Here is a 27,725-nt window from a genome sequence, read left to right as displayed (position 1 = left end):
CGGTCGATACACCCCTCACGTACGACGAGGCGGAATCGTTCCGTCTCGGTGGATGGTTTTTTAGCCACCATGTACCGGGTTGCCTCGTACCGTTTATACTATATATCATTAATCATATTATCGTTTATGTATCATTACTCATTAATTATTTAATTAGTCGTTAGGTATAATTCAATTAATCGATACTCTTAACCCCTTTATCGTTTAATTATTATTGTTAGGTTTATAGTTTATTAGTTTTCGATAACGCGATACGGATTGGAAGCAAACCTTGTTCACGTGGGGAAGGATCACGGGAGGGGCATTGGGAGGATGAGCTGGCTCCTGCGGGTTGTCACGGGAGGCAGGGTGAAGTCTCGGAAGGGACGCACCTGTTGTCCCGAGCGAAAATCTGCGAAAAATCAGAAAGTCGAATAGCGGATCTCCAGCGATTCCTTTTTCTTCAGTTATGTGTCACTCATTCTCTCTCTCTCTCTCTCTCTCTCTCTCTCTCTCTCTCTCTCTCTCTCTCTCTCTCTCTCTCTCTCTCTCTCTCTCTCTCTCTCTCTCTCTCTCTCTCTCTCTCTCTCTCTCTCTCTCTCTCTCTCTCTCTCTCTCTCTCCCCCTCTCGCTCTCGCTCTCGCTCTCTCCATCTCTTTTTCTCTCTCCTTCTCTTTTGCTCTCCCTCTTCCTCTCTCTCTCTCTCTCTCTCTCTCTCTCTCTCTCTCTCTCTCTCTCTCTCTCTCTCTCTCTCTCTCTCTCTCTCTCTCTCTCACTCTCCTCTCTCTTCGCTCCCTCTCTTTCCTCCTCCCTCTCTCTTTCTCTCTCTTTCTTTCGTGCTCTCTCTTTCGCTCTCACTTTCTTTCTATTTCTCTTTCACTCTCTCTCTCTCTCTCTCTCTCTCTCTCTCTCTCTCTCTCTCTCTCTCTCTCTCTCTCTCTCCCCCTCCCTTTCTCTCTCTTTCTTTCCGTCTTTCTCCCCTTCTCTCTCTCTTTTTCTCTTTCTCTCTCTTTCGCTTTCTCTTTCGCTCTCTATCATTCTCTCTCTCTCTATCATTCTCTCTCTCTCTCTCTCTCTCTCTCTCTTTCTCTCTCTCTCTCTCTCCCTCTCTCGTCTATACCTTTTGCACACTTCTCTTTCGTTCCCGTCCTTTCTCTCTCTCATACATACCCGCTTTGTTTCATTGTTTTTAGTTTCTGAACGTTATGCGAATTGCTTAGAACGCGTCACGTCTTCAACGAATTGTAAGTGGCAAGGTCTGATTCGAATTATTTATGTTTTTCTCTCTCTCCTTTTATTATCTTTCTCCTCCACCTCTTCTTATTCAACGTCAGTGTCTCGAGTGTCTCATGTTGCCTGCGTCGGTTCATACGGTCGTGTTGAGAATTTTGCTTCGCTTCTTACGTTTTTTTATCTTCTTTTTTTTCTCTTTTTGTTTTCCATTTCTTCGTATGATTGCACGTTGGGTCGCGTCGGTACGTTCTGCCGATTCGACGGGATCAGCGACCATTTCTCTCGTCCCGGCGTAACGTTCTGTCTCGTTCTTCGATCTCTGCATCCCGTCTCTGCCCTATCGTCCGGTCCTTCCAGTATCTGGTCCTCGGAAGTACGATGCGCGTCACTTGGAATGGTAATGCCGCCGCACTGTCATACTGAGTCGCTGCCCATCGTAAGATGTGTCCGCCGCGAAATCTCAAGTCATTGCTGCGAGGGTGCCGTGGCTTGCTGTTGCCGTTCCGTTCTGATCAACGCGCCATTGCACTCCGCAACGAGGAGTCGCTCCGTCGTGTCGTGTTGAAAGCAGGTCCCTGTACGTTGCAAAAGTACTCTCTCTCTCTCTCTCTCTCTCTCTCTCTCTCTCTCTCTCTCTCTCTCTCTCTCTCTCTCTCTCTCTCTCTCCTTCTCGTCGGCGCATCGCAATGTCACGTGGGACGCGGGTATGTGATCGCTAGCATTAATCCTGCACGAACGTACGTCGTTGTTCGTGAAAATCCGAATATTTCTTTTGTGGGTAGAGGCGGGGCGGGAGGGGGCAACCGAGATGCGCTTGTGATGAATAACGTCGTGAAATGAAGAAATCAATAGCGGTAAGCGGTAGTATCGCGTAACGGAAAACCGGTCGTCGATCGGCTCGACGGGTCTGTCTATGGCGACGGTGGTGACGGTTGGTGCGAACGCGGAAATAAATAGCAGGATCCTCTGTCGCCGAGTGGTAATATCGTTAATGGTAATAAGCCGTGTCCCATTGATCAGCGATGCGCGCGGAATCTGCATCCGACAACGTTGTCGTAATTAACCGTCGGTTACGCCGCGCTATTATCGCTCTTTGCAGTAACGTTTTCTCGCCGACGATATCGACGATTGGCCGAATGAGGCAATAATGGCTTCTCTATAATTATTACTGCTGCCTCGATAATAACCCGGCGGGCAATCACTACCGCGCGGCGCAGCGGCGCGTTCTTCTTCGCGAGCAAAGCCGGTGGTAAATTGGCGAGGCATTACGGCGAGGCTCGGTCGTGGCACATCGTATTTTCCGAGAGCGCCTTCCGACGTATTCGTTGCGATGCTGTATGCGTGTTCCGGTCGGTTGCGTCAATAGCTCGCGTGCCCGATGCTTGATTTGTCTCAATTATTACATTTCGGATCTTCGATTTTGGCTTTTGTGTGCTCCGGATCGTCATGCGCCCCTCGGCAATACCGAAAAGTATTATCGGCACAATTGTTGTGTGTATGTGTGTATAATCTTCTTCTTTATATCTCGTGATGATTGGACGTCATTATCAGGGAAATCCTCCGTCGCGCTCCTCCAAACGACGACGATTGATCCCATAACGTTAACTCATTCCAACGTGTTTATTCTCGTAGTTGGGCTACGCTGAACAGGCTCTACTTAATACATGGTTGCATGATTCGCGTGGCTTTCGCTAGATAATCAAAAGCGGCCGTATCGAGAAAAGTGCAAACGCGAATAACGAACGGAGATTGACGTATTTTTTTCTGCTCCTCTCTCTCTCTCTCTCTCTCTCTCTCGCTCTCTCTCTCTCGCTCTCAGTCTTTCTCTCTTTCTCTCTTTTCTCGTTTTTATTTTCTTTTTAGTAAAAGGTTGAAAATTAATATCAATTTCAAAGTGTACGTTGCGCTTCGCACTTTACATTCCCTTCTTGCCCGCCCGAGCGACAATCATCGCTCTCGCGGAGTCACACCTTTAATGGAGCTTAACTCGTTCGGAATGCTTCGAGGGAGTGATTTTCCATGTGCGACATTAATGTCGCAACACTGTAATATTATATACGTTCGCGTGTGTCGCATGCATAGCCTCGTCGAATGCGTCGTTGCGCCAGACTCTTGCCGGTGGCGTACAACAATGTAGATCGATTTTACGATCGCGTCCCTCTTCGTTCTTTCGCCCAAGTCGTCACGGTCGAGTCTCACGAAGATACGCTCGTGAAAAGAGATATGGATGGCAAGGAATACCGCGGATCTAACGCGACGTGATATATAAATGGATTTATACGCGACCGATCCTTCCTCAGCGCGCGTACTGCGTTTCTTTTCTTTTCTTCTCCCTTGTCTTTTCCCTTTTCTCCTCTGCTTTTCTTTTTTCGTTTTTTTTTTCTTTCCATCGTGCATCGCTTTTCGAATCTCTCGGATTTTCTGCGAATTTTCTGCCGTCGGCCCCGGCCGCCGGGGAACGGCGAGTCGACAGTCGTCCATCTTCCGCATCAAGAAATTGTGTCTCCGCTTCTTCCTCTCTTCCATTCCACGTCATCGTCTTTGCTTTTACTTAGCAACGAGCGTCCTTACACTAATCCCGGGTGACCCGTCCACTCGCGTCGTTGCTTTAGTTACATGCAGGAAGTGTTTTTCTTCTATACGCGAGAAAGGCTCGCCTCTTCTCTCGCCGGATAGGTGTGTTTTTTTTCGCTTCGTTTCTTTTTTAGCTTCATTTCTTTCTCCTTTTTTTGGGGGGAACACCTTGCGGGGAGCGTGGGGTACATCGGGACGTGCAAAGGGAGACGGGCGACTTTCCGGGCGTTTTTTGGGAGGTAGGGATTCTTGGAGGACGGGTTGCGCGCCCACGACGCACGCTTTTCCTTTTCTCACTACGTCGACGTGGACACGAACCGCGAGAATTTCGAATCCGACCTGACGCGGCGGGAACAGAGAGATCTATTAATTTTATTTATTTATTTATTTTTTTCGATGGTTCGGTGGTTTGCTGAGTTAGCTGCGAGGTTTCGAAACTTCCCACCGCCGGCGGAGAATATAATATGTGTATATATATTATATATATTATATATTTATATCATTTTTTTATATAATCTAAAGAGTGAGGATTGGAAGTAGGTCGAGGGGGAAGGTCGCCCGTCCGTTATTTTCCACGTGCCCTGGAAAAGTATATACTAAGGCCGATTTTGGTTAAGAATACGCTTCACTTTTTTTCATCTCTTTTGATCAACTTTTAATTTTAACGTTAAGGCGCAACGTGATAAACTTGTACTTTTTTCCTTGATGTGTCTTTTAGATTCTGGCCGAAACTGCGTGTGTCCGTGTGCGTGTCGCGTGTGTATGTGTATGTATGTGTGTGTGTGTGTGTGTTGTGTGTGTGTGTTGTGTGTGTATGTGTGTGAGCGTGTGTGTGTGTGTGTGTGTGTGTGTCGCGTCTCGTGTTTACGCGCGTTGTGTGTCCATGTATGTGGGTGTGTGCTGTGCGCGCACGCGCGCGCGCGCGTGTGTGTGTGTGTGTGTATGTGTGTGTGCGCAGTGTGTGAATGTACGTGTGTGTGGGGTGTGCTGCATCGCGACCGATGTTCATCGCCTTGCTGAGCACTATATCTGTTGTGTGATTACGAGCGCGCGCGCGCGCGGCGAGACGCGCCGCGCAGCCGCCGCGCGTCCTCTCCTCGCGCGCGGCGCTCGCATTTTAGGAGCTGCTTTTTTGGTGTCTGCCAAAAAACGGAATTTTTCACTCTTCGCCGCAAAAAGGCGCGTGGCGCGTGTCTCACGCGATCGCCGCACCGGGCTGCGCGCCTACACGCGCCATGCACCCTCTTGCACTACTCTCTGTGTGTCGTCTTGTGCGCAACCAAAGCTTAGCAATCAACTAACGAAATTGTTCCTTGAGCCCAAAACGAACCCAGAAAAACGCCGGTAAAAGGTACTAAAGCAATTCTCGCGTCGAAAGTGGTACAGTCATCAAACATCGTAATGCATGTATGAAAGTAGTCAGGTTTCCTCGCCCGAAGCTCTGTCTCTCATGACGGCTGCGTGTCGATTGTGCGGTTGGCGCGTCGCCGGTGAGAACCTGGCCGATCGCGCACTGTTCGTGGCCTTGCTATTGCAACTGAACCCGGTTTCAAATCACGGGATCACGTGAACGAAGCGGCCGGGGCGCGCGCGGGCTTTTCGTTCGAGACAAAAATATGATTGCCATTTGCGATAATTTGCGTGTTTTCAACAATAATCTGCTTATGTACTTTCTTAAATATGCCCATTTTCTTTAGAATACTTTAGTCTAATACACTTGGCGCATTAGTGAGCCGAAAAGACGCTTTGTTTATTTAGTCAGTACTAAGCAGCGATATGGGCTTCTTCTATCACGTGACCGCTGTCTCACAAAGGAATATCGGTGTGGAGAACTGGCCGATGGAGTGTCTCTCTCTCTCTCTCTCTCTCTCTCTCTCTCTCTCTCTCTCCCTCTCTCGGCCGTGTACTGTAATAAGCCTTGCTCTACGGGAGTGGTGGTTGAGAAGTAAAGAACTCTCCAAGTATGTGTGTGTGTATGTATCTATGTGTGTGCGTCTATACGTGTATTACGTAACACATAACCACGCGCGAGCGTCAGCGGGGTAGAGACAGAACTTCTGGTCTAAAATGTACTGGCTTGTGTGAATGATGCCCCGTTCTTGGACCGAAAACGGACTCTCGCGGGGCGCAGAAAAACAATTCCCACAATATCTTACAAGACGTTCCGGCCGACCGAGCAAAGTCGCCAACTTCGTCATTCCACTTTGTGTCCCGTTACGTCGGCTAAGTCGCTCGTAGGAGACGTCATTATATATCGTCCTTCGAACCTTTTCGTCCATGCTTCTACTTTAACGTAGAGGAAGAGTTTTCGTTGCCGCTATCTACAGAAATTAATTGACGCGAACGTTCGACGTTTTACCTTTCTTTTCTTTGCTTTTCCCTTTCTCTCTCTCTCTCTCTCTCTCTCTCTCTCTCTTCTTTCTTCCTTCCTTCCTTCCTTCCTTTCAGTCGTCCTGATTTTTAGACGAAGTGACGAAGATGGCTGACAAGGCTGACAGTCGTGCGCCTTTTCACCTCATTCCGGAGGGTCTGCGTTGTACATCTCCGAGGAGTTCATCAGACTCAACGCGGCGATCTAGCTCACATCCTCACACATCAACGTAGGTTTACTGTTGTTTGTTGCTTGCTGCTAGTACTCATCTTCGCTTCTTCTTCTTCTTCTTCTTCTTCTTCTTCTCCTTCTTTCTCTTCATCATCATCTTCAGCTTCTTCGTTTTACTAAATAAGTTATTCTTTTTTTTTGTCTTAATACACCTACGATTCCCTACACGATAATACGTATAATCTAACACGACTGTTGGTTGAGACGTATGCGCAAGTAATATACTCCAGGAATACAGGCATTACATGTTCTCATTCTCATTTCGTGTGTGCTTCTCTTGGTACACGCATGCATACAATTCACACTCTTTCTTAAAATGCCACTTCTCATTTGCTCTCTTTCTCACTCACACACACACACACTCTCTCTCTCTCTCTCTCTCTCTCTCTCTCTCTCTTCCTTTCTCTCGTTGTCTCGCATTCTCTTGATTCACGCGCGACGCAGGGTCGCAATAAGAATTGCAGACTGTAAGAAGAAAAAACATTTCTCCCGCAATACGATGATCTCACGATGATTCGAGAAGAGCTTATTACAACACATTAGCGGAGAAATGTCAGATGAATAGGTACGAAACGCTGCGTGGGGATACTGTTGCGAGCATGTTTTGCGAGCAATTGGATAACGTGTGACGCGGAACCGCAGTCCAGAAGTAATATAACGTGGAAGCGAAGGCAGACCAGAATAAAACCCAATTTCTTTTTTTCGGTCAAGCAGGATTGGCCAAGATTCATTGTCCTACGCTCTTTGTTCCTCATACTCTCGGTGGCCGAAGGGTTGGATGGATAATGACATTTGTGATATCTGCCATTCTCGATGGTTGTGCGCGTTGCCTGCCTCTCTGCAATCGATTCTTTCTCTCTCTCTCTCTCTCTCTCTTACATCTCTACACTGAATCGGATGTAGGACCGTTTGTCCGATTGCTCTCTTTATTCCTTTCTCTCCTTGTTTCGATCTCTTCATTCTCTCTCTCTCTCTCTCTCTCTCTCTCTCTCTCTCTCTCTCTCTCTTTCATACACTCGTACGAATCATGCTTAACTTCAGATTCTCACGCCCATGTAACTAGTTTCCTCTTCTGTTCTCTCTCTCTCTCTCTCTCTCTTTCTTTTTCTCTGTCTCTTTCTCTCTCACACACACACATTCGTACTCACTTCAACCACCCACATTCACGCCTCGCGAAAGATTTGCCAAAAGTATCGTGCACGAAAGGGTGGGGAGGGGAGAAAATTCCGTAATAACTTACACTTACGAACTGGCCTAATAATTTCTCCTCTTAAACTCGCTTCCCTAATTTTATCATTTACTAGTCTTGACTTTACAATACATATATGCGGACCTCCCGGTAGGCAAGGAGGTCGGCTCTCTCTGTATAATTTCTTCACTTTTTTATCAATTTCTTTTTTTTTAGCGCATTCACTCCACGACTCTCGACACGTTTCATTCCGTACTCTTTCACTCGTAATCATCTGTCGCTCCTCCTCGCATTCGCTCACGCTTGCATACCCTTTCGCGCTTCATCGTTTTCTCATTCTCTTTCTCTCTCTCAGCTAGGATCGGTTTGCGCCGAACGTCTTTTGCCCGTGGCTCCGAACTCAGTCCGAAATCGCAATTCGCATAGATTTCTTCTCAGTCGTGACTTTTTTCCTCGTGCATGTTACTCTCCTCTCTCCTCCTCGTTTGCATCTCTTATTATCATCGATCCGCTTTTATCTCCCTGCATGGTTCAACTCGTCCGAACAAAAAAGATCACCTGTTGAGATCGCGAGATTTCGTGGCTTCAACGACGGTCGCATCAAGGACACTTGGCTCCCTACACGCTTCTACACCATCCACAATTTCGTCGGTTTCCATCTCCCTTTCTCTCTCTTTCTCTCTCCCTCCCTCCCTCCCTCCCTCCCTCTCTCTCTCTCTCTCTCTCTCTCTCTCTCTTTTTCTCCCATGAACCGCCATCCCTTCCATCCCTCGTCGCCCACCCATCCCCAAACTCCCGACTGCTACGGATTTTCCGAGAGGTGCTCTCTTCGACGCTCTTGAATCTTGAGCGAGATTATTATGACGTAAACTTTCGACAATCGCGACCATTGCGATCCAAGAAGAGAAACATGCCAGAGTGCGCGCACGTGTGCGTGTATATATACGATTGTTGCATTATGTAAGTTACCGCTGAACCGAGAGCTGGAGTATGCACAGCCTCCCGGAGCGTCTGCTCTGTAAATTAAAACCCGTGTTTAATGTGTTGTCGAGTCAATCTTCCACGGCCCGTGGCTTGTTAAGGTCGATCGATGCTATCGTCACGTCTACGGTCTACGGCCTAATTACCGAAGCGATGCAACAAACAATTATAATAGTTAACGATAAATTTCGACAATTGTGGAAATTAAAAGGCACAACAACTTGGCTAATACTGTAAAATTCAAATACGCGCGCGACATTGTCGAAAATACCGATAATAGAACACCGAGAGTGATATGTATCCGTGAAAAAAGTCTCCGAGACGAGTAAGTTTATCAAGCGACGATCAATAATTCCTTCAACGAATTCCGCCGGCGTGAGGATCTCATTCGCGCGTCATACGAGCTCTCTCGGGCCCGTGAAAGATTAAGGATATAGTCGCGAGAGACAGGAGTAATCGACTGTCTTCGCTGTCGTCCTGTAAATGAAACCTTGGTCGTGTCGCGCGTAACCACCGTCCACATCGCCTCTCATCTTGGATCGCGAGTTCGATCGCGCGAAATTATTAACTACGAGCCAACTGAAAGAACCTTCGTAGCTTCGTATCGAAGGTAACTCAACGCACGTTCTCTACGTTGTACACGCCGAGAATGCCGGAGTAATCGACGGCAGTCTCGAGCACCCTGTAACTCAAGCAGTACGAATTAACGATCCATACAACGCGGTGATATGTCGACAGACCGGAGGCGAGCAGGCCCCCGGCCGATTTTTTAGACACTTGGGAGGTAGACACGACGGAAGACCTCTCGGATTCCTCTCGGTCGGATTTCTTTTTTTTTTCTTTAACTCCCCGTTCTCCTGCCCGACTTTCCGAAAGTCGCTCTCACCTTAATCCCCTACCAAACGTATTGTAGACTTAACATGCTACGTGTACTACAAGATTATCACACAAAGTTTGCTCACTCGGTGTCAACAATCAGTTTTCTTTTTCTTTTTCTCTTCTTTTGGCTTGCACACGTGACCTCACATAGAAACATAGTTTACGCTTTATTTTCACACGCTCTCTCTTTCTCTCTCTCTCTCTCTCTCTCTCTCTCTCTCTCTCTCTCTCTCTCTTTCATCGTGTACAGATTCACATTCTTACGTTCTCTTTCTCTCTTTTACTCTCTCTCTCTCTCTTTCTCTCCCTCTCTTTCTCTCTCTCTCTCTTGTTCTCTCATTCTCTCTCTCTCTCTCTCTCTCTCTCTCTCTCTCTCATTCGCTTTCTGTCTCTCTCATTTTTTCTCATTTTCTCTCTCACATTCTCTCATTCGATCGTTCTCCCGGGTTCGCTCCTCCACTTCGTTCCTATCGCGCGCGCGAAAATTCGAAAGACGCGATTTCCGCCTCGCTAAAACGTCATGGGGGAGATAATGTGTATTTCCTGTCCCCCCTTTATCTTCCCCCTTTTCTTTTTTTTCTGTATACTACCGCGCCGCTATCGTTAATCGCGCATCCACCATAATAAATATACCCTAATTACGCTCCTAATAGTTTGAGGAATTATTATTCTCAATGAATTCGCTTTTTGAACTCCCACACTGTCTCCTTCGCTTTCTCTCCGGTATCACTTTCGCTCTCTCTCATTCTCACTGATTTTTCTTGTTTATCACGGCTTAATCTCAAACTCGATATTATAATGATCGTAATAATAATAATATAATCATATAATAATAATTAGTTTATTAGTGTGTGTTTTTTTTTTTTAAAGTAGGTATCCTCTTCCTCTTTGCAGCGTGATACGACCTTCTCCGCTCGTTTTTTTATCTTTAGTTAATCGTTTATATAATAATTAATAGCTTGCAAGTGTTAACGTTAAATACTATTACTTACTTCTGTTTACGTGTCCTTAAAATTTACGCGTTTAGGTATGTACGTATGTTTATTATTTTCTCTCTTCCGTATTCTCTCGTATTCGTTCTCGTTTAAAATTTTCGTTCCGTCCCGTGTACTCGTTTCTCCGTGCGTCGGCCCCTCTACGTAAACGTATCTTTAAACGGCGAGTCGATTTTTTACTTCCTATCCTAGTTACTTCGTTATTTCGCAGGTGAAATAGTCGACGACATCCTAATTTGTCGCCTCTCGTCCTTCGGAACTGCGTGTCTCATTGCCGCTGGCATTCCTTTTGCCACGTTCGTTTTTACACCTTACGTTTCGTCGATCTCGCCGTCTGTCGTTTCGTTTCATTCTCTCACTGTATCGCGCATCCGTAAAATCGTTGAGAATTCGTCCCCTTCTCTACGCTCTCACGCTGTTCGTCGCCGGTTCCGCGATCCTATGTCGCGCCAATAGATCGGGGATCAGTAACATCGATCGGGAGATAAAGAGCGCGACTTGGTTCTCCCGTCGATGAGAGAATCTCGGCGATCGCGGTGAACCAGCCACCGGTTCGGCTGGCTGTTCGTTATCATTCGTTTTCTGATACTTTTTCCGCTTAGTCCCGAGTCTTCTCGCGGCTCGAGCGCGCGTGTCTGCGATGAGAGGTATCTATCTAAACGGTCTAGACGGTCCGTCCTTCGCGCTAGGAGCTTCGATTCTCGGTCGACGGAGGAATATAGAGCGGACTTGTACTTACTCTTCCGTTCTCGTTATACTTTTCTCCTTTTCCTCTTTCTTTTCCAGCCATTAGCTGGCCTCGAAGGATCACGCGAGAGCTACTTATGCGTCGTAACGGTTCCTTATTCCCGATTCTAACGAACAAGCGACCATACGAAATTCCTCTGATATTTCAGCTCGTCGACTGATGACAGAGGAGACCGGGAATTCTCAATACCGGCTTGGTCTTTGTGAATTCTTTTCGTTCGACTCCTCCGAAGCGTGTGGTCGTGTTTCCGTGGCGAAGAACGCGGAATAGAAATGGTCAAACGGTTGGTCTAATTCGTATATCGCGATAGATAGTCTCGTATCTGTTGTTTGTTGCGATTTCCTTGGTTACTAAGTTGCCAGAAGCGAGAAGAAACAAAATCTCGTTTCGTGGTAGTGTAGAGTTCAGTTGTAGCACGAATGTTCAGCTTTATGTAATTTAGAAAACGTCGATTTTTAGTACTGCAGCGTTCTTGATTGAATTTGCTCTATGTTTCTTTATTAAGTGCAGAGGTAATGTTGGATGCAACGTGGAAAAATCAGTTTCAATACGACAAAACGATCTCAGACATATTTTCCTCGACGAATGCGAAACAATTTTCTTCTCGCAACTCCGATACGATCGGAGAAAGAATGAGAACGGTCGTTCGTAAAAGTCGGGTTGTGTGTTATCCATGGCGTAATAATATTGATGCAGTATATAATCTACGCAGCGATTGTATCTAACGTCGAGAGATTGTTACCATAAAGGAATTATGTAGTGGTTATTTCTATGGATATTACTGACGATAGTTGAGAAGATGTTGACGCGTATCGACGTGAAAGAGCGTAAAGCTTTGAAAATCCAAACGTGATGCATACACACAATCTTAAGCAATCGGATATTGCTTAAAAACATCCTGTTGAGTCACATTTAGAGTTGAATTATCCTCGAGTTTAGATTTCAAGTATCCTCGGTCTTTCGACATACATTAAGACATACTTAGCTTTCTTATCTTCTGTTTCAAATTGAGACAAGGTAAACTCAATCGTCATGCAAACTGATAATCGTTGAAAATAATAAGAAAAAAACGTAGGTCCACAAATATCGCGCGATTGACACGTAGACAAATGATAAATTCATAAAATATGTAAATCAGATTAATTCTGCCGAGCCGAATCAAACGATGACGTAAAGTTTCGGACGAATAATTTTCCACCGATAGCAATACTGCCTTGACACGAACGTCCACCGTCCACTCGAAAATTGCGACGAGCGAGTCAGCGAGTGTATCTCATTAATCTTCTTTTAAATTATTCAAAATCGCTCACCATTGCCGCATCTCGTCCGCGTAATATTCCTTTCTCTTTGCCGCTATAAACGTTTAGACCAAAATCTTAGGCCAGCGCCGAAGGAGTTGCTACTAGTTTTAGGCCAAAGTCTAGTGTTACGCAATAAAAGTTGAAATTTTCGAAATTTCGTTCCCGCTTCTTCAATTGGGTCGCGCGCGCGCGCGCGCGTCGCGCTCTAATATGGACGAAAAAAGATCTCACTCGCTTCTATCCTCGTTGAACTCACCAAGCGCAAATTCACGGGTGGTACGTTACAGTCGATTCACACCTTCTCAGGAAAAACGATAGGCCGCAAAGGCAGTCAAGAATACTCCGAGTATGCCAAATCGAAACCGCGTGCTTTTTTTCTACTTTTTTTCACCTTTTTCCCATTTACATCGACGTAACGATTTTCAATCTCTTTCTGAAATTAGGAAAGGATAATGTACACAGATCGGTCGAGTGAAAACAAAATTAAGACCACGTTTACGCGCAAAATCAGGCGCAAATTAAATCCATTTTCTCCTTTTATTGTCGTAATTAATAAATAAAATAATAATCAATAAATCGGCCATTAATCAATTAAAAAATAGTGACTCGTGACTAGGTTAAGACTCACCGCTTGCAAAAAGATATTCTATGTGTGTGTTCGTGTACGGCCTGGTATATATTATGGATATAATTTTAGTAATCGTTATTATAATAACTAAATACAAAATAATTAAAGATAAAGAGAAAGTAATTCTCCAGGCACGGATAGAGGAAGGAGATAGATTGGCATAACGAGGCGAAGGAACAATAAGATAATTGATCAGGAGATCACCTTGCGAATAAGGCAGAGATGAAATTGGAAGCATGAGAGAGTGGTGTGGGGAAATGTGTGTGGATAAAAAGGCAGACTTAAATTTAAACTAACTAAAGTCTCTCCGTATATGACAATTTCAACGATGTGACTATAATAATATTAATAATTATAATCGCGTTCCATGTGCTATAAAATTGTCATACTAATACAGATAATAGTGAGTCTAATAATAATAATAATAATAATAATAATAATAATAATAATAATAATATATTAATAATAATATAATAATAATACAATAATAATAGCAATATAATAATAATAATGATAATAATAATAATAATAATAATAGTGCACGTAGTAGCGAGAATAATAGTGGAGAAAATAAGTGAATTAGATTATGTGTACTCGCTACCACCGAAAGATGTATCTCTAATTCTTTCATCTATCGTTTCGTAATATATATCTACAAAGATTTCTAGAGCGAGAGAAAAAGTCACAGTAAGAAAATGCAGGGGCGCCGTCTCCGATCTCACGCACGCCCGTGCACGCGCCCGCGTGCACGTCGTGCGTATGGAACGTGTAAGTTAATACGTGTAAGTGACTAACGATACATACGTGTCGCGCGTGTGTCCATGTTCGTAAGTCTGTAGGTGGGTGGTCGGGATGTATACAAGTGGAGAAAAGGACGCGCGGTTGTGCAACCCTCTGTCACGCGTCCTCTTTACGCTACTTTAATCGCGCCAACATCCGTCTCTTTCTCTCTCTCTCTCTCTCTCTCTCTCTCTCTCTCTCTCTTTCTCGCATCTGAAAGTCTAATATTTATATAATTACGCATCGGCGCACACGATTATATAGCATTTTATCTCTCCTCTTGGCCGCTAGCAGCGGTAGAAGAGTGCCGCCGGCGCCGTGTACACGACTCGTCCTCGCGAACGCTATATCCGATTCTACAGTTTTGTCGCCCGTGCTACTGCTGATCTCGTCACCGCGATTTAGCCTAATCTCGTTTTATACAATCAACCGTGAATAAGAAAAAACAGTTATGTATATATGAGTCGTGCGCACCGATACTCTTGATGCGCGACGTACGCGCTCGAGTACGAACGTACTAGCGTCACCGGGCGCGCAACGAGTACGGACTGCTTACTCGTCGTGCAAAAGAAAAAATGACGGGGGTGAACGAAAAGATGGCGGAGGAATCTCATCCTCGGCAGGTAGGAACGGAGAGTTCTCGCCAAAAAAAGATCGAGTCTTTGGTAGCGACATGAGCAACGCGCGCATCACGCTCTCTCACCCTTTCTCTCTCTCTCTCTCTCTCTCTCTCTCTCTCTCTCTCTCTCTTTCTCTCACGCGCGCACAGTTCCTCATCTGGCTAATATACGCGCAATGCAACTCGGTAGCCAAGCATTTTCACATCGATTTGGCACCTAGTCGATCGATTGTACATGCCGGAAAGAAATTATATATACAATGTGGAGGAGGGTCGGGGTGGGGAAGAGTGTGTGATGTTCTCACCGCGTCGGGTCGAGAAGCGCCGAGGTTGAGAGACACTCGCGCTTTCCTTCGCCGACGCGATACACCGGTGTCTCGGGGAATTCAACTATTTCTGAAAGAAAGGAACGTACTATAGGTTTTCCACAGTGAGAGAATTTCTCCTTATCGAAGTATGAATCGTCGTGAATCCGGCGTATTCATGCATCGATAAGAAGTCCTTCCGAGTTCCGTCAGAGAGCATCGATCCATGCAAAACCGAAGCCGACTTTCACAGAGCTTAGAGCAGGATTGTGTGTCCGGAATAGCGCGCGAGCACTTTCTTCTAATCTCCGAACGCTTCTCTCTCTCTCTCTCTCTCTCTCTCTCTCTCTCTCACCGGAGAACGGCGCGGGACGGGAAGTACCGCTGCCCGTCCGGCGTCGTTCCTCACGACGACGACGATGACGAAGGTCCCGCTTCCGGGTCTCGGCTTCGAGCCAGAAGAGGAACCACCGTGTGTGTCTGCCGTGTGTGACTTAGTCAATCTTTGGACGCGCTCTCGCAACTGTTCCGGACGTCTTTGTCTCTCTCCCTCTTTCTCTATGCAAATGCGACCCCAGCTAGTGTGTCATCGTGTTCCTTAAACCCCTATTCTTATCGTGTGATGTAAAATTAGGCGATAACGAATTGATTACTCTAAGTAACAAACAAATCGGACAAAATCGACATTAGAAGCTATCTATCCTCGCCGTTCGTTGACCACGCATTCGTCGTGTTTCTTCGTCTCGTTCCAAGATCACCTTCTCACTCGCTCGTTCGGTTGAAACAAGAGGAACGTCGATGGGCGTTCGACACCTCACGGCTTTCGGGTTTCGTCAGCCGTCGATTCACGCGGTGTTACAGTGTGTGTTACTGTGTATCTCCTCCACTATCTCTTTCTCTCTCTCTCTCTCTCCCTCTCTCTCTTTCTCTTTCTATGTCTCGCTCTCGTTTGATTCGTGATTTAGTCACAGCCTGATCCTTCGTTGGCACCTTAACGACGCCGTGGCGCACGAACGTCGACGGTGCCTCTGTTCCTTGGCTTAGTCCGTGTCTCCTCTCCCTTCCTAACCCTCCTTCTCTCACGTTCGTTTTTGCGATATGTTATTTAAGGGTACCTGAACGCGCACTACGCGAAGGACGTGTACCTCCTGGCGGATGCGATCCTTTCTCGTTGGTCGTTCCTGATTATCGGGAGCCGACTAGCGCAGGCGAGCCCGCGCACCACGAAGAGCAAGAGCCACGCGACCTCCTGATTCATTCGAGCTGCTCCAGGAAGTTCGGGCTCTTGAAGTACTCTGGCACCGGGTCGTCCAACCTCGAGATCACCTTGTAGATGGACTTCTTCCAGCTCTGCTCGGAGTCCTTGCCGCCCTGAATCGCTTTGAAGAACTCTTTCAACGTTTGCTCCACAACGTACCTGAAGTTGCTGGGTACCTGAAAGTTCCAGATCACCGTTAGCATCATTGTGGCCACGCTCGCGATCGTGAAGCCGTGAACACACAGTGGTGATCCTCCGGTTTCCGCGACGAGGAGTTTCGTCGCGAATGACATGCGATATTTTCAACGATCGAAAATTCATGAAACTTTAAAGATCAACTTCGAAACTCTATCGTTTCTGACAACGATGTATGATTTCTTTATTAAATTTACTAGATTATTTATCTCTCGTGTAGCAAAGAAGGAAGACAACATTCTAATAAGAATTGAGAATCACGAGAAAAATTGTGTGAAATCACTTATATTTGTAAACTTATTACTAGCAACGAGAAAGATTCGGCGCAACGACTGGCGTTCTAATAACCACTTGGGGAAAGTGCAAACTCATGCAGACTCATCTTCCCAAACGATGAAACTAATTGCTTCTACTAAGTACTTTTCGAAAAGATACACTCGTCGCGTGCACGCCAAATCCTTCACGCGATCGACAGCGTCATAAGTAAAAATGCCTCAACTTCTCAGCACAAGTATCAAATGCCTTATACGTCTATGCTTTTTATCATACGAAACGTGCAAACACACTTGTAAATCACAGTAAACCACAAAGACCCACGTGAAAGATAAACGAAAACACGTACGGTAAATGGTACAAACATCGAAAGCTTAATCTCGCGGAACCAATCGATCTTGACGACTCTCATCGGAGGATCTCTATTACGAGGAAACACATGCTCGTCTCTCTCTCTCTCTCTTATTCTTTCAGTCTCTTTTCTCTCTCTTTTTTTTTCTTTCCTCAATTCGCGAAACAATAACGAGTGGGAAATAAAAGAAAATGTAGCGTGTGCGTGTTCGTGTTGCGCACCTGGGGACCCCATACCTCAATGTGGTTATTACGGTTGTAGTGAAGGTTGAGAACCCGGTAGATTTCCGAGTCGCCCCCAACTCGGAGGTCTTCGGCGTTCTTCACGCCCTCCGAAACCGCTTGTCTCGCGTATTTCTCCATTTGGATGTAGTAGAATTCTCTGAAACGACAGAAAAGGGCACATGATTAGATTACACTCTTAGAACTCCGCGAACTAATTCGCAGAATGGCGTAAAACTAATATATAATTTCATTACAACCGAGTATGATTAATAAACGTGAGCGCGTGTATATAATACATATATCAGAAGATGTCAATTAATAATAAAATCTTTCTACGTCATCACGGCCGATTCTTGTTTCGCCTGGTTTCCCCGCGACAGACAGCGACAGCGCCAATGCGTCATCGATAATTAATTAAAGATCGATGCCAACAATGGTTACTGACGTAAGCGGAAGAAGATGCGAAAAAAAGAAGGAAGAGAGGGGACGACGCACGTGGAGGGCGCTCTGTGTGCGAGCTCTCCCCGTCGTCGAGCGGACAGACGCAACGAGATGATGAAAAACCCGTCGACGTTGGCCACGAAGAGCCCGATATCCCCTCGCGATCCCAGCCGCTATACGTACAATCGAATGCGAAATCACGCGACTTGCATCCCCCGCTCGCTCGTAATGACCTGCGGCAGCGAAATGTCGCGGTCGTTTCCCCGAGATATCTCTCTCTACGTGCGTCAATTAATGCGAAAAAGCAAACACGACTCGTTAACCGGTGGATAATTAATGACGGATAGTGGCCCAAGCCTTCGTTAGTTCTTCTCGCGTCTGAACTGAAGCCCGCAGCTGGAGGAAAGTGGACGGAAAGATGGAAAACGTGAACGCACGAACGGTGCGTTAATTGTTAATATAAAGATTCAACTCGGCTCTTCGTGGTTACTCTTAGCTCCGTTATATCACATTTATGCCATTGACAAGCGCTCTCGCGGTCGCGTCTCATCGCGGAATTTACGACTACATCGTATCCCTCTTTTACGTGGAGTCTCTTTCTTAGTGCCGCCTTATTCGTTACGCGAAATGCGAAAAGCGAAGAGTGCTTCGAGCCACGAGGTCTCGAAGATGCAATTTGCGTCAACGTTATCTCCCTCGTCCTTTTTTCCCTTGTCGTCTCGTCGACCTTACGCCTCCCAGGTCGTCGAGGCCGATTTTAGGGCTCATATTAGCATCGGCCGAGTGTCTTCGTCGAGCCGGTGGTAGCGCAGTGGTCGATCTTGCACTTGGGATCCCTCGGGGATGCAAAGGAGGACGGCTTGACGAGAGAGCGTACAACTCATCGTCGCTGAATACTCGACAATGCAAAGCAACCGCCTACGAGTCTCGTTTAGTGCCGTTGGGAGCAATTTTTAAGATTGCTTCCACCTGGTAGATCGGAGGCTCGTTTGCGAGAGAGAGAGAGAGAGAGGGGGAGGGAGGGAGAGGGAAGGAGAGAAAGAAGAGAGAGAGAGAGAGAGGGAGAGAGAGAGAGAGAGAGAGAGAGAGAGAGAGAGAGAGAGAGGAGAGAATAGACTAGGACGTTTACCATAGCGACCTAAGTTAGCGGGAGATTTTTCAACGATGCCAATCCGTTCGGCAAACGGATCCTGCTACACTCTCGTTCACGAGATCCTAACCGATCCACTTTCGTAGCTCGTGTGCGCCGAGGCGGACGTCGTATTTCACCTATTACGCTCGGGGATTGTGAAGGGTCAGGGATCTCGCTCGCTTCTCTCTCACCGAAAGAAAACAACGCGATCTTCCGCAACGTTCGGCCCATTCAAAGCCGCTGAAAGAAAGGAGTGCCGGCGAACGAAGCGGAGACGGTCGAGGGAAGAGCGGGAGGAGGTTCTCTCTCTCTCTCTCTCTCTCTCTCTCTCTTTGCCTCTCTGTCTGTCTCTCCTCGTTCGATCGCTCCGAATTGGCTTTACTGCCAATTAAGATAATTTCGCATGCTCTTATCAGCAGTCAGTCGGAGAAAGTGACGCACGCGGGAAGAATCGAAAGAGGAGTTCCTCTATCATCCCTTCGAATACCCGTCCCTCTTCATCTCCTCGAGCCGTCACCGTCACACCACCCATCGGCGAGCCGCCCCCGACTTCGTCCTATGCATGTGTTACCTGCGCCTATAATCCTTACTCAACCACCCATCGACCGCATTCAAGCTCGTCGGATCGCCGAGTATAGGCGGAATGTGGTGGAGGTAGTGGTAGACTGCGTCGCTTACGTACTTACGTTAACGCCGTATATCCTGACGCGCGCGCGGGCACATACACGCACACGCACACATACATATGCACACACACGTATGCGCGTATCTACGAAGTGCCTAATTAAAACAGACACCCGGAGACAGAGAGAAAGCGGAACGAGAGACGGGACTGGCCGCATAATGGGGTGCGAGGGAGCGAGGGAGACGGCGCTAGTTCCGTAGTCAGTTTGACAAAAAGCCCGAGTGCTAGAATTGCCACTCTTCGACCACCAAGTGCAGAGGATAAGAGCAAGAGAAACCGCCGAGAGAGAGAGAGAGAGAGAGAGAGAGAGAGAGAGAGAGAGAGAAAGAGAGAGAGAGAGAGAGAAGGAGGGAAAGAGAGAAACGATATGAGTGACGGGTGCGCGAGCGAGCGAGCAAGAGCGGGTGCTAAAGGGCGAGTCGCGGGATCATTCATTATAGTATTGTATAATTAGGATAATAATATGCTCTTCTCAGGATCTCGGGTTTTCTTGCGCCTTGTTGTGTAGCGGGACGACAATGAGAGAGCGAGACAGAGAAAAAGAGGGAGAAAAGAGAGAGAGAGAGAGAGAGAGAGAGAGAGAGAGATACAGAGTGTATACGTGCGTATGTGAGGAAGGGAAGAAGGGAACGAAAGGTGGATAAAATGAGAAAAAGAAGGCGCAAATCTCCTCGCAAGGGTGCTAATTATTAGCATCTAATTACGACGAGCTTCGTCAACGAAAAAGAATGAGAAGCGTATGGAGATTGGCTCTGCGACGTCGAGATTCTTCAAAGCGAACGTACTCTTATGGTCCCTCTTATACCCGCGTGGTCGAAGTAATTGAAATTTCAAGTTCATAGACTGGAGAGCGCACTGACAATCGCAAAATATTTGTGTCCTGCTCTTCGAAGCTCAAACGGATACAGAGAGCGGAAAAAGATTTCGTTGAAGATATTAAGATATCGGATTCGTCGTGCACGCATTTGCGATTCAGTCGCATTTTTTTGTCGTATTGACAGCGATATTTTTCATCTCAAAAACGTCAAAGAAAGAGAGAGAGAGAGAGAGAGAGAGAGAGAGAGAGACAGGCTAAACGGGCTTGAGGTGTCGCGTATTGATGCAGTTAATAGTAACAGAGCGTGTGTCGACGCGATGCCTCCTTCAACCGCGATCTTCGTTGTCAATCGCTTTTTCAACATGCCGCTTTTGCGACACGACGCGCGCCGTACACGCGAGAGAGCGCCGGTTAAAAAGTGAAACTTCCCGACACTCGGAGATATTTTTTTATATCCGTGTCACGCACTCTGTAGTTACCCACAGTTCTACAGTCTTGTAATGAAAACCGACAGATACGTGCAAGCGACAGCGCAAATTTCGATCTTTGTAAACCTGCCATCTAAATGTCGTGGAAGCGACAGGAGAGGAGAGGACCGCCGACAAACCGAGGGCGTATCTCTCGAGAAGGAAGAAATGAGATTTGCATTATGACTTGTGTGTATGTGTGTGGAGCAACTGGGCGGGCAGAGGCGCGGCCAGAAGTCGCGGACACCTTCCGCAAGTTCGCAAAGGTAGATGACGCGCGGCGCGCGTCTTCTCGCCTTACCCTTCTGCCCCTTTCCGATCTCTCCATTGAAGGAACGTGCTTCTTAAGCCACCGAACCAGCCAGCCAAGCCCCTTTTAACGGTTATGCCAAGTCGGCCGACCCCCGACAATAGGGAACACCGGCACCCTCGAAGACGCCAGTTGACCCTGAACGTTTGAGTCCCTTAAGCATCACGGTTTTCTTGCCGAAACTTTCCCACGGCGACCCTCTTGCGACGATCGGCCGGAGACTCATGGATCTGTTTTCTATTGACGACGATTCGTAAGGGTGAAGACGTTGTCAAAAACCGGCAAACTCTTCAATCTGACATAAACGAGAAGTTGTCAAGATTCTCAGCATGACGATCCTTAAGGTTCCCTCTCCCACCGGCGATTGCAATTAGACTCGACGGATGATCATATCGCGATGAAGAGTTCAATATCGAGACAAACAACGGCGATACCAGGTTACATTAGACAATCTCAATATACATCGCGCAGCATACGAAATAAAAGAAGAAGAAAAAAAAGAAAGAAAGAAAAGAGACAGTCGAAAGAAATGCGATAGAGCTCGAGAGAGGAAGAACTTTTGTCTGACTTTATCAGCCATAAGCGACATTGTCGGCGCAAGGTCGATAGCGAGTATCACCGGTGTCGAGGAAGGGTGCGGAAGCAGCCGGCAAAGAATTCGAGACGAGCTCCGTCCCCGTCGTCCCCGTCCCCGTCCCCGTCCCCGTCGTCGTCATCATCGTCTACCGGCACGCTCTACTTTACGCCGCGACGCGAGACACGAGGCGAGAGCACGAGCCGTGAAAGTGCGTGTAACGAGAGAGCATTAAGCGTCCGCGCGTTAGAATTCGCGCGCGAGCGCGTCCGTGCGCGGGTGGCCGCGCGTGGTAGATGCGTGCTCGCGTCTTCCCGCTCGTGCGTCGATGAGCGCGGCGCGGATGGATGAGCGAGCGAGCGACTACCGCGCGTTTGCCCGCTGGGGCGTGAGCGTCCATTCAGAGGGCGCGTTCAAAAAGGTGTCGCGCGCAGGGTCTTGACGCTGCACCGCTTGCACCCTTCTTAATTAGTAATTAACACTTTAACGCTGTCTGCGCCCGGATCCGCGGCCGCGGCCTCGACTTTAAACCGCCGACGGTCGACGATCGACGTAGGCGTCGGTGTCGGTGTCGGTGTCGGCGTCGGCGTCGGCGTCGGCGTCTGCGTCGGAGGCGCGACCGCGCGGCGGGATAATCACGTAACTGTAATGCGAGTCGCGACGCGGCACGGGTAATGACGCCGGTGCCGCTTAGTCGCCGACTACTACCTCGACAAACCTCGACAAACGCGATATACTCGGGCGCGCGGCGTTTTAAGGGTCGTCGAGCGCGACGACCGCGCGTTCGCGCGCTCGCGTTTGTTTATTACGTCCGTATCGAGGAGCTCGCAAAGCGACCCGGAATGCGACGACGGCTTTTCGAACGCTCGGTGGAGGCGGCGACGGCGGCGGCGGCGGCGGCGGCGGTGGCGGCGGCGGCGGCGACGGCGTTCACACACGCGCGATGGTCCGTGAGAGAAGAGCAGTTACCGTTTGGTAAATTAATCTCTGTGCGGTCTTGCGGTCTTCCGTAAATTCGCTTGCTATCTTTACTCGTCCGCGACGACGGGGTGGCGAACAGACGGGTATCTTTTGCCTCTTTTTCCATTCTCCTTCCCCTCTATCTCGCTCACCTTTTGCACCCTCCGAAATATCGCGTTATTTATCGTCGATGTGCGATCTTTTCGATGTTACTCCGCGGTTGCGTGCGGCAAAAGTGGCATCGTTATTTAGTTAGAGAGAGAGAGAGAGAGAGAGAGAGAGAGGGGGAGACAGAGAAAAAGAGAGAAGATTCTTTCCCCATTCCCTCTCCGGCGGACACGCGTGTCCATCGCCCCGCACCACGTGCGTCGTCGCCCTGTCGGCTAAGCCGCCTTTTTTTCACGAGCAAGTTTCCTAAGCCTGCGAGACAATCGACCGGCGATCGCACGGCAGATGTGCCCCCGACAATGAGCTTCTGGGCCCTCGCCCTTCATAAAAGAGGGAACTCGAAGAACGGGCGGGAACGAGCAGGGGGTTCTACGACTACTGCGAGGCACTACGGTGTATCGAAGGTTCCGCGTGCCGCACGCGCCGATCTTACAATGCACACTCTTCGTTGTGCCCCTTGCTTTTCGACCGCTCTCCCCCTCCCCCTCCCCCCCGGCGTTCCTTCTCCCCTTGCATCTGGCTCGCCTTAGACTCGTTCTCTCTTTCATCCCGGCGAGCTCTGTCCTTTTTCTTCCCAGCTGGTTCGCGTGGCTTCCTCCCTTCGCACCATTCCCCCTCCTCAGGTCGCCAAGAGGGGTGCAAAGTATCGGCGGCGGACAGATAGACGGATAATTTTGTCAGCTACGAAAGTACCTTCTGGATGCAAAACCCTCGCGTGTATGGGCGAAATTTATTATGCGAAGACCATCACGCTGACGATACGAGGGATCGCGGAGAATCCGCGTCGATTTCACGACACGGACGAAGCACTCCTCGCGAGCGAGGGGCGAACGGCGGGAGCAAAGAGCCGGGAACCCCCGTGAGAATCCGCGATAATTACTCGACAACCCAATTACGGCTGGGGGTTTTTCCATTTCTGTCGAGAAAGTTCATCGTTTCGGAAGGATCGGCGGCGAAGCGTGTCGCGTCCTGTCTGTCCTCTCGTAAGAATAAGAAGACGCACGCGCGTACGTTGGGGGTGAACGAAGGGGGCGCGTAACCACATTTCTTACACTTATGGCAACGAGCGAACCCCTTGGCGCTTGGCGAGTTTAGGCCGACCTCCCCCTCAAAGTGGAAGAGAAACAAAGAAGAAGAGAAAGAGTAGGAGTTACGGGGCGCTTTGCAGGGGTGTACCGTCCGCCTAAGCCGAGGTAGGGGTGGTTTTTCAAAGCTACGAGGAGTAAGAGAGAGGCGAGCTCCTAGGGTCGGCGCACAGGCCGAAGCGAATGAGGACGAGGGGCGAGGAAGAGAGTGGCAGCTTGGACGAGGGGGCGGGGGCAGCTGCTTTGAGCGGTTTCACTCTTCAATGGTCCCGGACTATCCCTCCTTCTGCTACCATACCGTGCACCCCTGTCCCCCTTCTTCGCCTCGTCCGTCCATCGCCCGCGATTCGCGTCCTCGTCGCACTTCGGCATCGGCCAAGTATTTTTTTATTCGATCGATTTTCTCTCTGCCGGCCGTACCGGCGCTGCACTGGCCGTTTGCTGCACTATGCATGTGCATCCTCGCGTGCATAAGGTGCGAAGGCTGGACTGGACTGGACTGGACTATTTGGGTATATATATGTATGTGTGTGTGTATGTGTGTGTGTGTGTACGATAGGCCAGGGGGGCCGAGGAGGGGGCTCTCTAACGTGCCACGGTCTAACTTGTTTCAATGTAATGGCAAGCAGCGTTGGACACCTCGTGCCCAACCTCGTGTGTTAAATTTCGTCTCGGCTACTCGCTTGGATACCGTCGCTCGGCCAGCTACGCCGACCTCAGGGAGGGGCGGTGGGAATTATCGTTGCTGTTCGTTCGTGTTTTTCACGTGTCGCCCACGAGATCGATACCCGTGACGAAACACTTGTCTCCCTTATCGGTGCGATATCCTGACGAGCGAAACGAGCGAGCGTTAGGAGCGCTGCGTCCGCGTGCAAGAAAGTCGTGCATCCGCGACAACTTCTCCAGTGTGCCAGCCTTAAATTCTGCACATCTGTCCCGAAGCTTCAATGTCTGTTGGGATGACAATGAGACAGTTAAGTCCTCACCGCATCGGCTGAGTACACATGGATAGCAGGGAGAGACAAGGTAGGACCATGAGAGAGAGAGAGAGAGAGAGAGAGAGAGAGAGAGAGAGAGAGAGAGAGAGAAAGAGAGAAAGCAAGAAAGGGAGAGACAGAACGAGACCCACCCCCTTGCATATATGTGCATACAGAGAGAGAGAGAGAGAGAGAGAGAGAGAGGGAGGAAGAGAGACACACAGAGACAGAGACGAGTACACCCACAGAACGAAGGCAACACACGGGAGACACATACGCGACGCTGAGCGTAGGAGAAGGGTTGCCTAGGTTAGGGACTCGGAAAACATCCTTTGTCGAATACCCTACCGGGACCGCTCAACCGCCCAGCAACTCGTTCAACTCGCTGAGAAAAAATCAATAATTCTTTGTTGCCAAGTTTACCTCCTGCCATACCACGCTAAACGACATTACGAGCTCGGCGCGGCGCGTCGCCGGAAAGAGCGCAAGCGAGAAGGCGGAAGGCAACTTGGAGAAACGAAGTCGTTCGCACGTGTCAATTTTGCACGCGGCCGCCCGACCGCTCGCTCGCTCGCTCGCTCGCTAGGGACTCCGCGTGAGGCCGAGAAGGCTGTTGGCTATTATTAGCGTCACGATATCACCGCTTCATCGTCGGCCCGGGTGTATCGAATCCAACTCGCGGTTTTTCCAATGTGTGTGTATATATATATATATATATATATATTTACTCGTACTCGTCGATTAAATAACACGGCCGATGAGATGACCGCACCGGGAGTACACCGAAGGTGCGCGCGGGTCTCGCGCACGACACAGCCGTCATCGTAACGCTGAAAAATCGTTCACCCCTTTTTTCAGAAAATCACGAGTCCGTCCGTACTCACGCGCGCGCTATTTATACCCCGCATGCGTGGACTTCGATAACTCCGGGGGAAGGGAAACAAAGGGAAAAAAGAACGTCGTCGGCGATGCGGTGAACAAATTAGCGTGGTGCTCGCGTATCACCTACGGGAAAAGGGGATCGATAGTTCTTATTTGTTGCCGCGTATTGGAAACGACCACGGCGAGATCGCAGTAGGGTGGACGAAGAAGAGGTACTACTCTGCGTTTCGCCGTGCGCACGCGGAGGGGACCCTGCGTATTTCAGTATTCACCCCGAAAAACCTCGAAAAGTGCTCGCCCTTCGACAATCGCGTCGGAGGTGGGGAATGTCGTGAGATCATCGTGTGATTCGATCTACGAAGGACCGTTACGCGCGCCATGAAAGATTGCGCGCTCCGTGGCACGGGGGAGAGAAAGAGGAGAGAGAACGAGCTAAGGTAGAGGGTAAGAGTCGAAGCGCGATGGAGAGACCGAGGTGACGACCGAGAGAGAGAGAGAGAGAGAGAGAGAGAGAGAGAGAGAGAGAGAGAGAGAGAGAGAGAGAGAGAGAGAGAGAGAGAGAGACAGAGAGCGTGAGCGAGGGAGGGGGGAGAGAGAGAGAGAGAGAGAGAGAAGATGCTTTTAGGGGTGAGACTCATGGCAGTAGGGCAGTAGGTTAGCTAGGGGCGATAGGCACCCTCCCAGCATCTCTAGTGCGTATAGTTCGTTGGGTAACAGTAAATAGGATTTACTAGACAACTGTCGACCGCCGGGGATGGGTAGAGGCCACTGTAAATATTCCGTAGGATTACGTTTATGGCTCTTAAACGATCCCGGCCCGTAAAGTCCCTTCGGGCGCGCTACAAAAGGACGCGCGCGCGTGCCGCTGCCACCGTCGCCGTGCCATCGCGAGAAAATCGCGCGTAATCGCGATTACCGTGATCGCTCGTCCGTGAATTATATTCCCGCGTCCGAGCGATGACTAGCGTGTGTGCGTTGCATATATGCGCCCGGGTTTTCGCACTTTCGTTCTTCGTTACCACAATTGACGGAAAGGACGAGAGGGGGAGGGGGAGAGAAAGAAAAAAGTGTATGTATGTGGGAGAGGGAGAGGGAGAGGGGGAGAGAGAGAGAGAGAGAGAGAGAGAGAGAGAGAGGGAGAGAGAGAGAGAGAGGGAGAGAGAGAAAGACACCGAGTAAACACGTGCGGATCGATAATCGAAAGTAGCCTGCGTTTTTCCCCCGTCGTCGTTCGTTTCGATATCGAGGTCGCCGCTCCTTCGGCGAGCGTGCATTTCGACGGCCTATTTGCCGCCCGTATGTCGCATCGTAAGATAGTCGCGCGCTGCTCGCTTGCTTACTTAGTTCGCCCGCATGCTTCTAATGCACTCAGAAGGTGACTTGGTTATATGGGCGATTTACATGCGACATGCCAATAAGAGTACCGTTGGTCGAGCGTCGGCGTCGTATTTCGCGTGCCGTTCGCAGGCTCTCGGCGCGCGCGAGTATTCTTCAAAAAAGAAATAACAAAGTGAGCGCACCGACCCGTATCGATCTCCATTGCGCTACCAAATTCACTCGGTCGTTTGCAATTCAAGACGCGTCACCGACATCGCCCGGTCGACGACGGGTCGCCGATGAGAGGACGAAGACTCACGAGGAACATAATTGACCAGCTCACGCACACGCGCCCCACGTGAAATGAATGACGATCGTGGGTAGTGCCCTGATCCTTTTTCTCCCTCCCTCCCTCCCTCCCTCTCTCTTTCTCTCTCTTTTTCTATTTTTTTTTAAGCTGGTCCAATGTTATATCACGCTCTCTCGTGCGTACTCTCCCGAACCAGAAAGTGCTCGATCGTCGCCGACTGCCAGATAGAAACGAGAGAGTGGTGCCGTGAACCGACAATATCAAGGGAAGAGTAATATCCAGGGCCGAATACTGTTTGATCTGGCTCGGCGCCACGGTGTAAAGGACAGATGCAATTTGCCTGATATCGTTTTACTGACAAAAATATCGAATGACGTGGCGCCGGGAGCCGTGACATCGACCCTTTCTCCCGTCTTCGAGATCACGACGGATATTATAGGTCGTCCCGGCGAGATTTTAGAATTCTTTTTTTGCGCGAGGCTTCC

The 27,725-nt window shown here is 48.8% G+C and overlaps 1 protein-coding gene across 2 annotated transcripts in view; it reads right to left on the bottom strand.

Moving 5' to 3' along the window:
- Positions 1 to 14,808: 14,808 nt before the first annotated feature.
- The window catches only part of LOC105192485 (homeobox protein prospero), a 30,410-nt gene continuing 17,493 nt past the window's right edge, over positions 14,809 to 27,725 (bottom strand). The window contains exons 4-5 of one of the 2 annotated variants that reach the window (XM_019845686.2): positions 17,113 to 17,272; positions 14,809 to 16,247 (exon numbers count right to left, since the gene is read on the bottom strand). In XM_019845686.2, coding sequence (XP_019701245.2) covers positions 16,068 to 16,247; positions 17,113 to 17,272 — 340 coding nt within the window. In that variant the 3' untranslated portion in view covers positions 14,809 to 16,067. The remainder of the gene's footprint in view (positions 16,248 to 17,112; positions 17,273 to 27,725) is intronic. The other variant, XM_019845687.2, reaches the window with a different exon arrangement.

The sequence above is a fragment of the Harpegnathos saltator genome, unplaced genomic scaffold (genome assembly GCF_003227715.2).
Source record: "Harpegnathos saltator strain DR-91 unplaced genomic scaffold, Hsal_v8.6 scaffold285, whole genome shotgun sequence".
Lineage (NCBI taxonomy): Eukaryota > Metazoa > Arthropoda > Insecta > Hymenoptera > Formicidae > Harpegnathos > Harpegnathos saltator.
The sequence above is the reverse complement of the archived record's forward strand: the minus strand, read 5'-3'. Positions and strand labels throughout refer to the sequence as shown.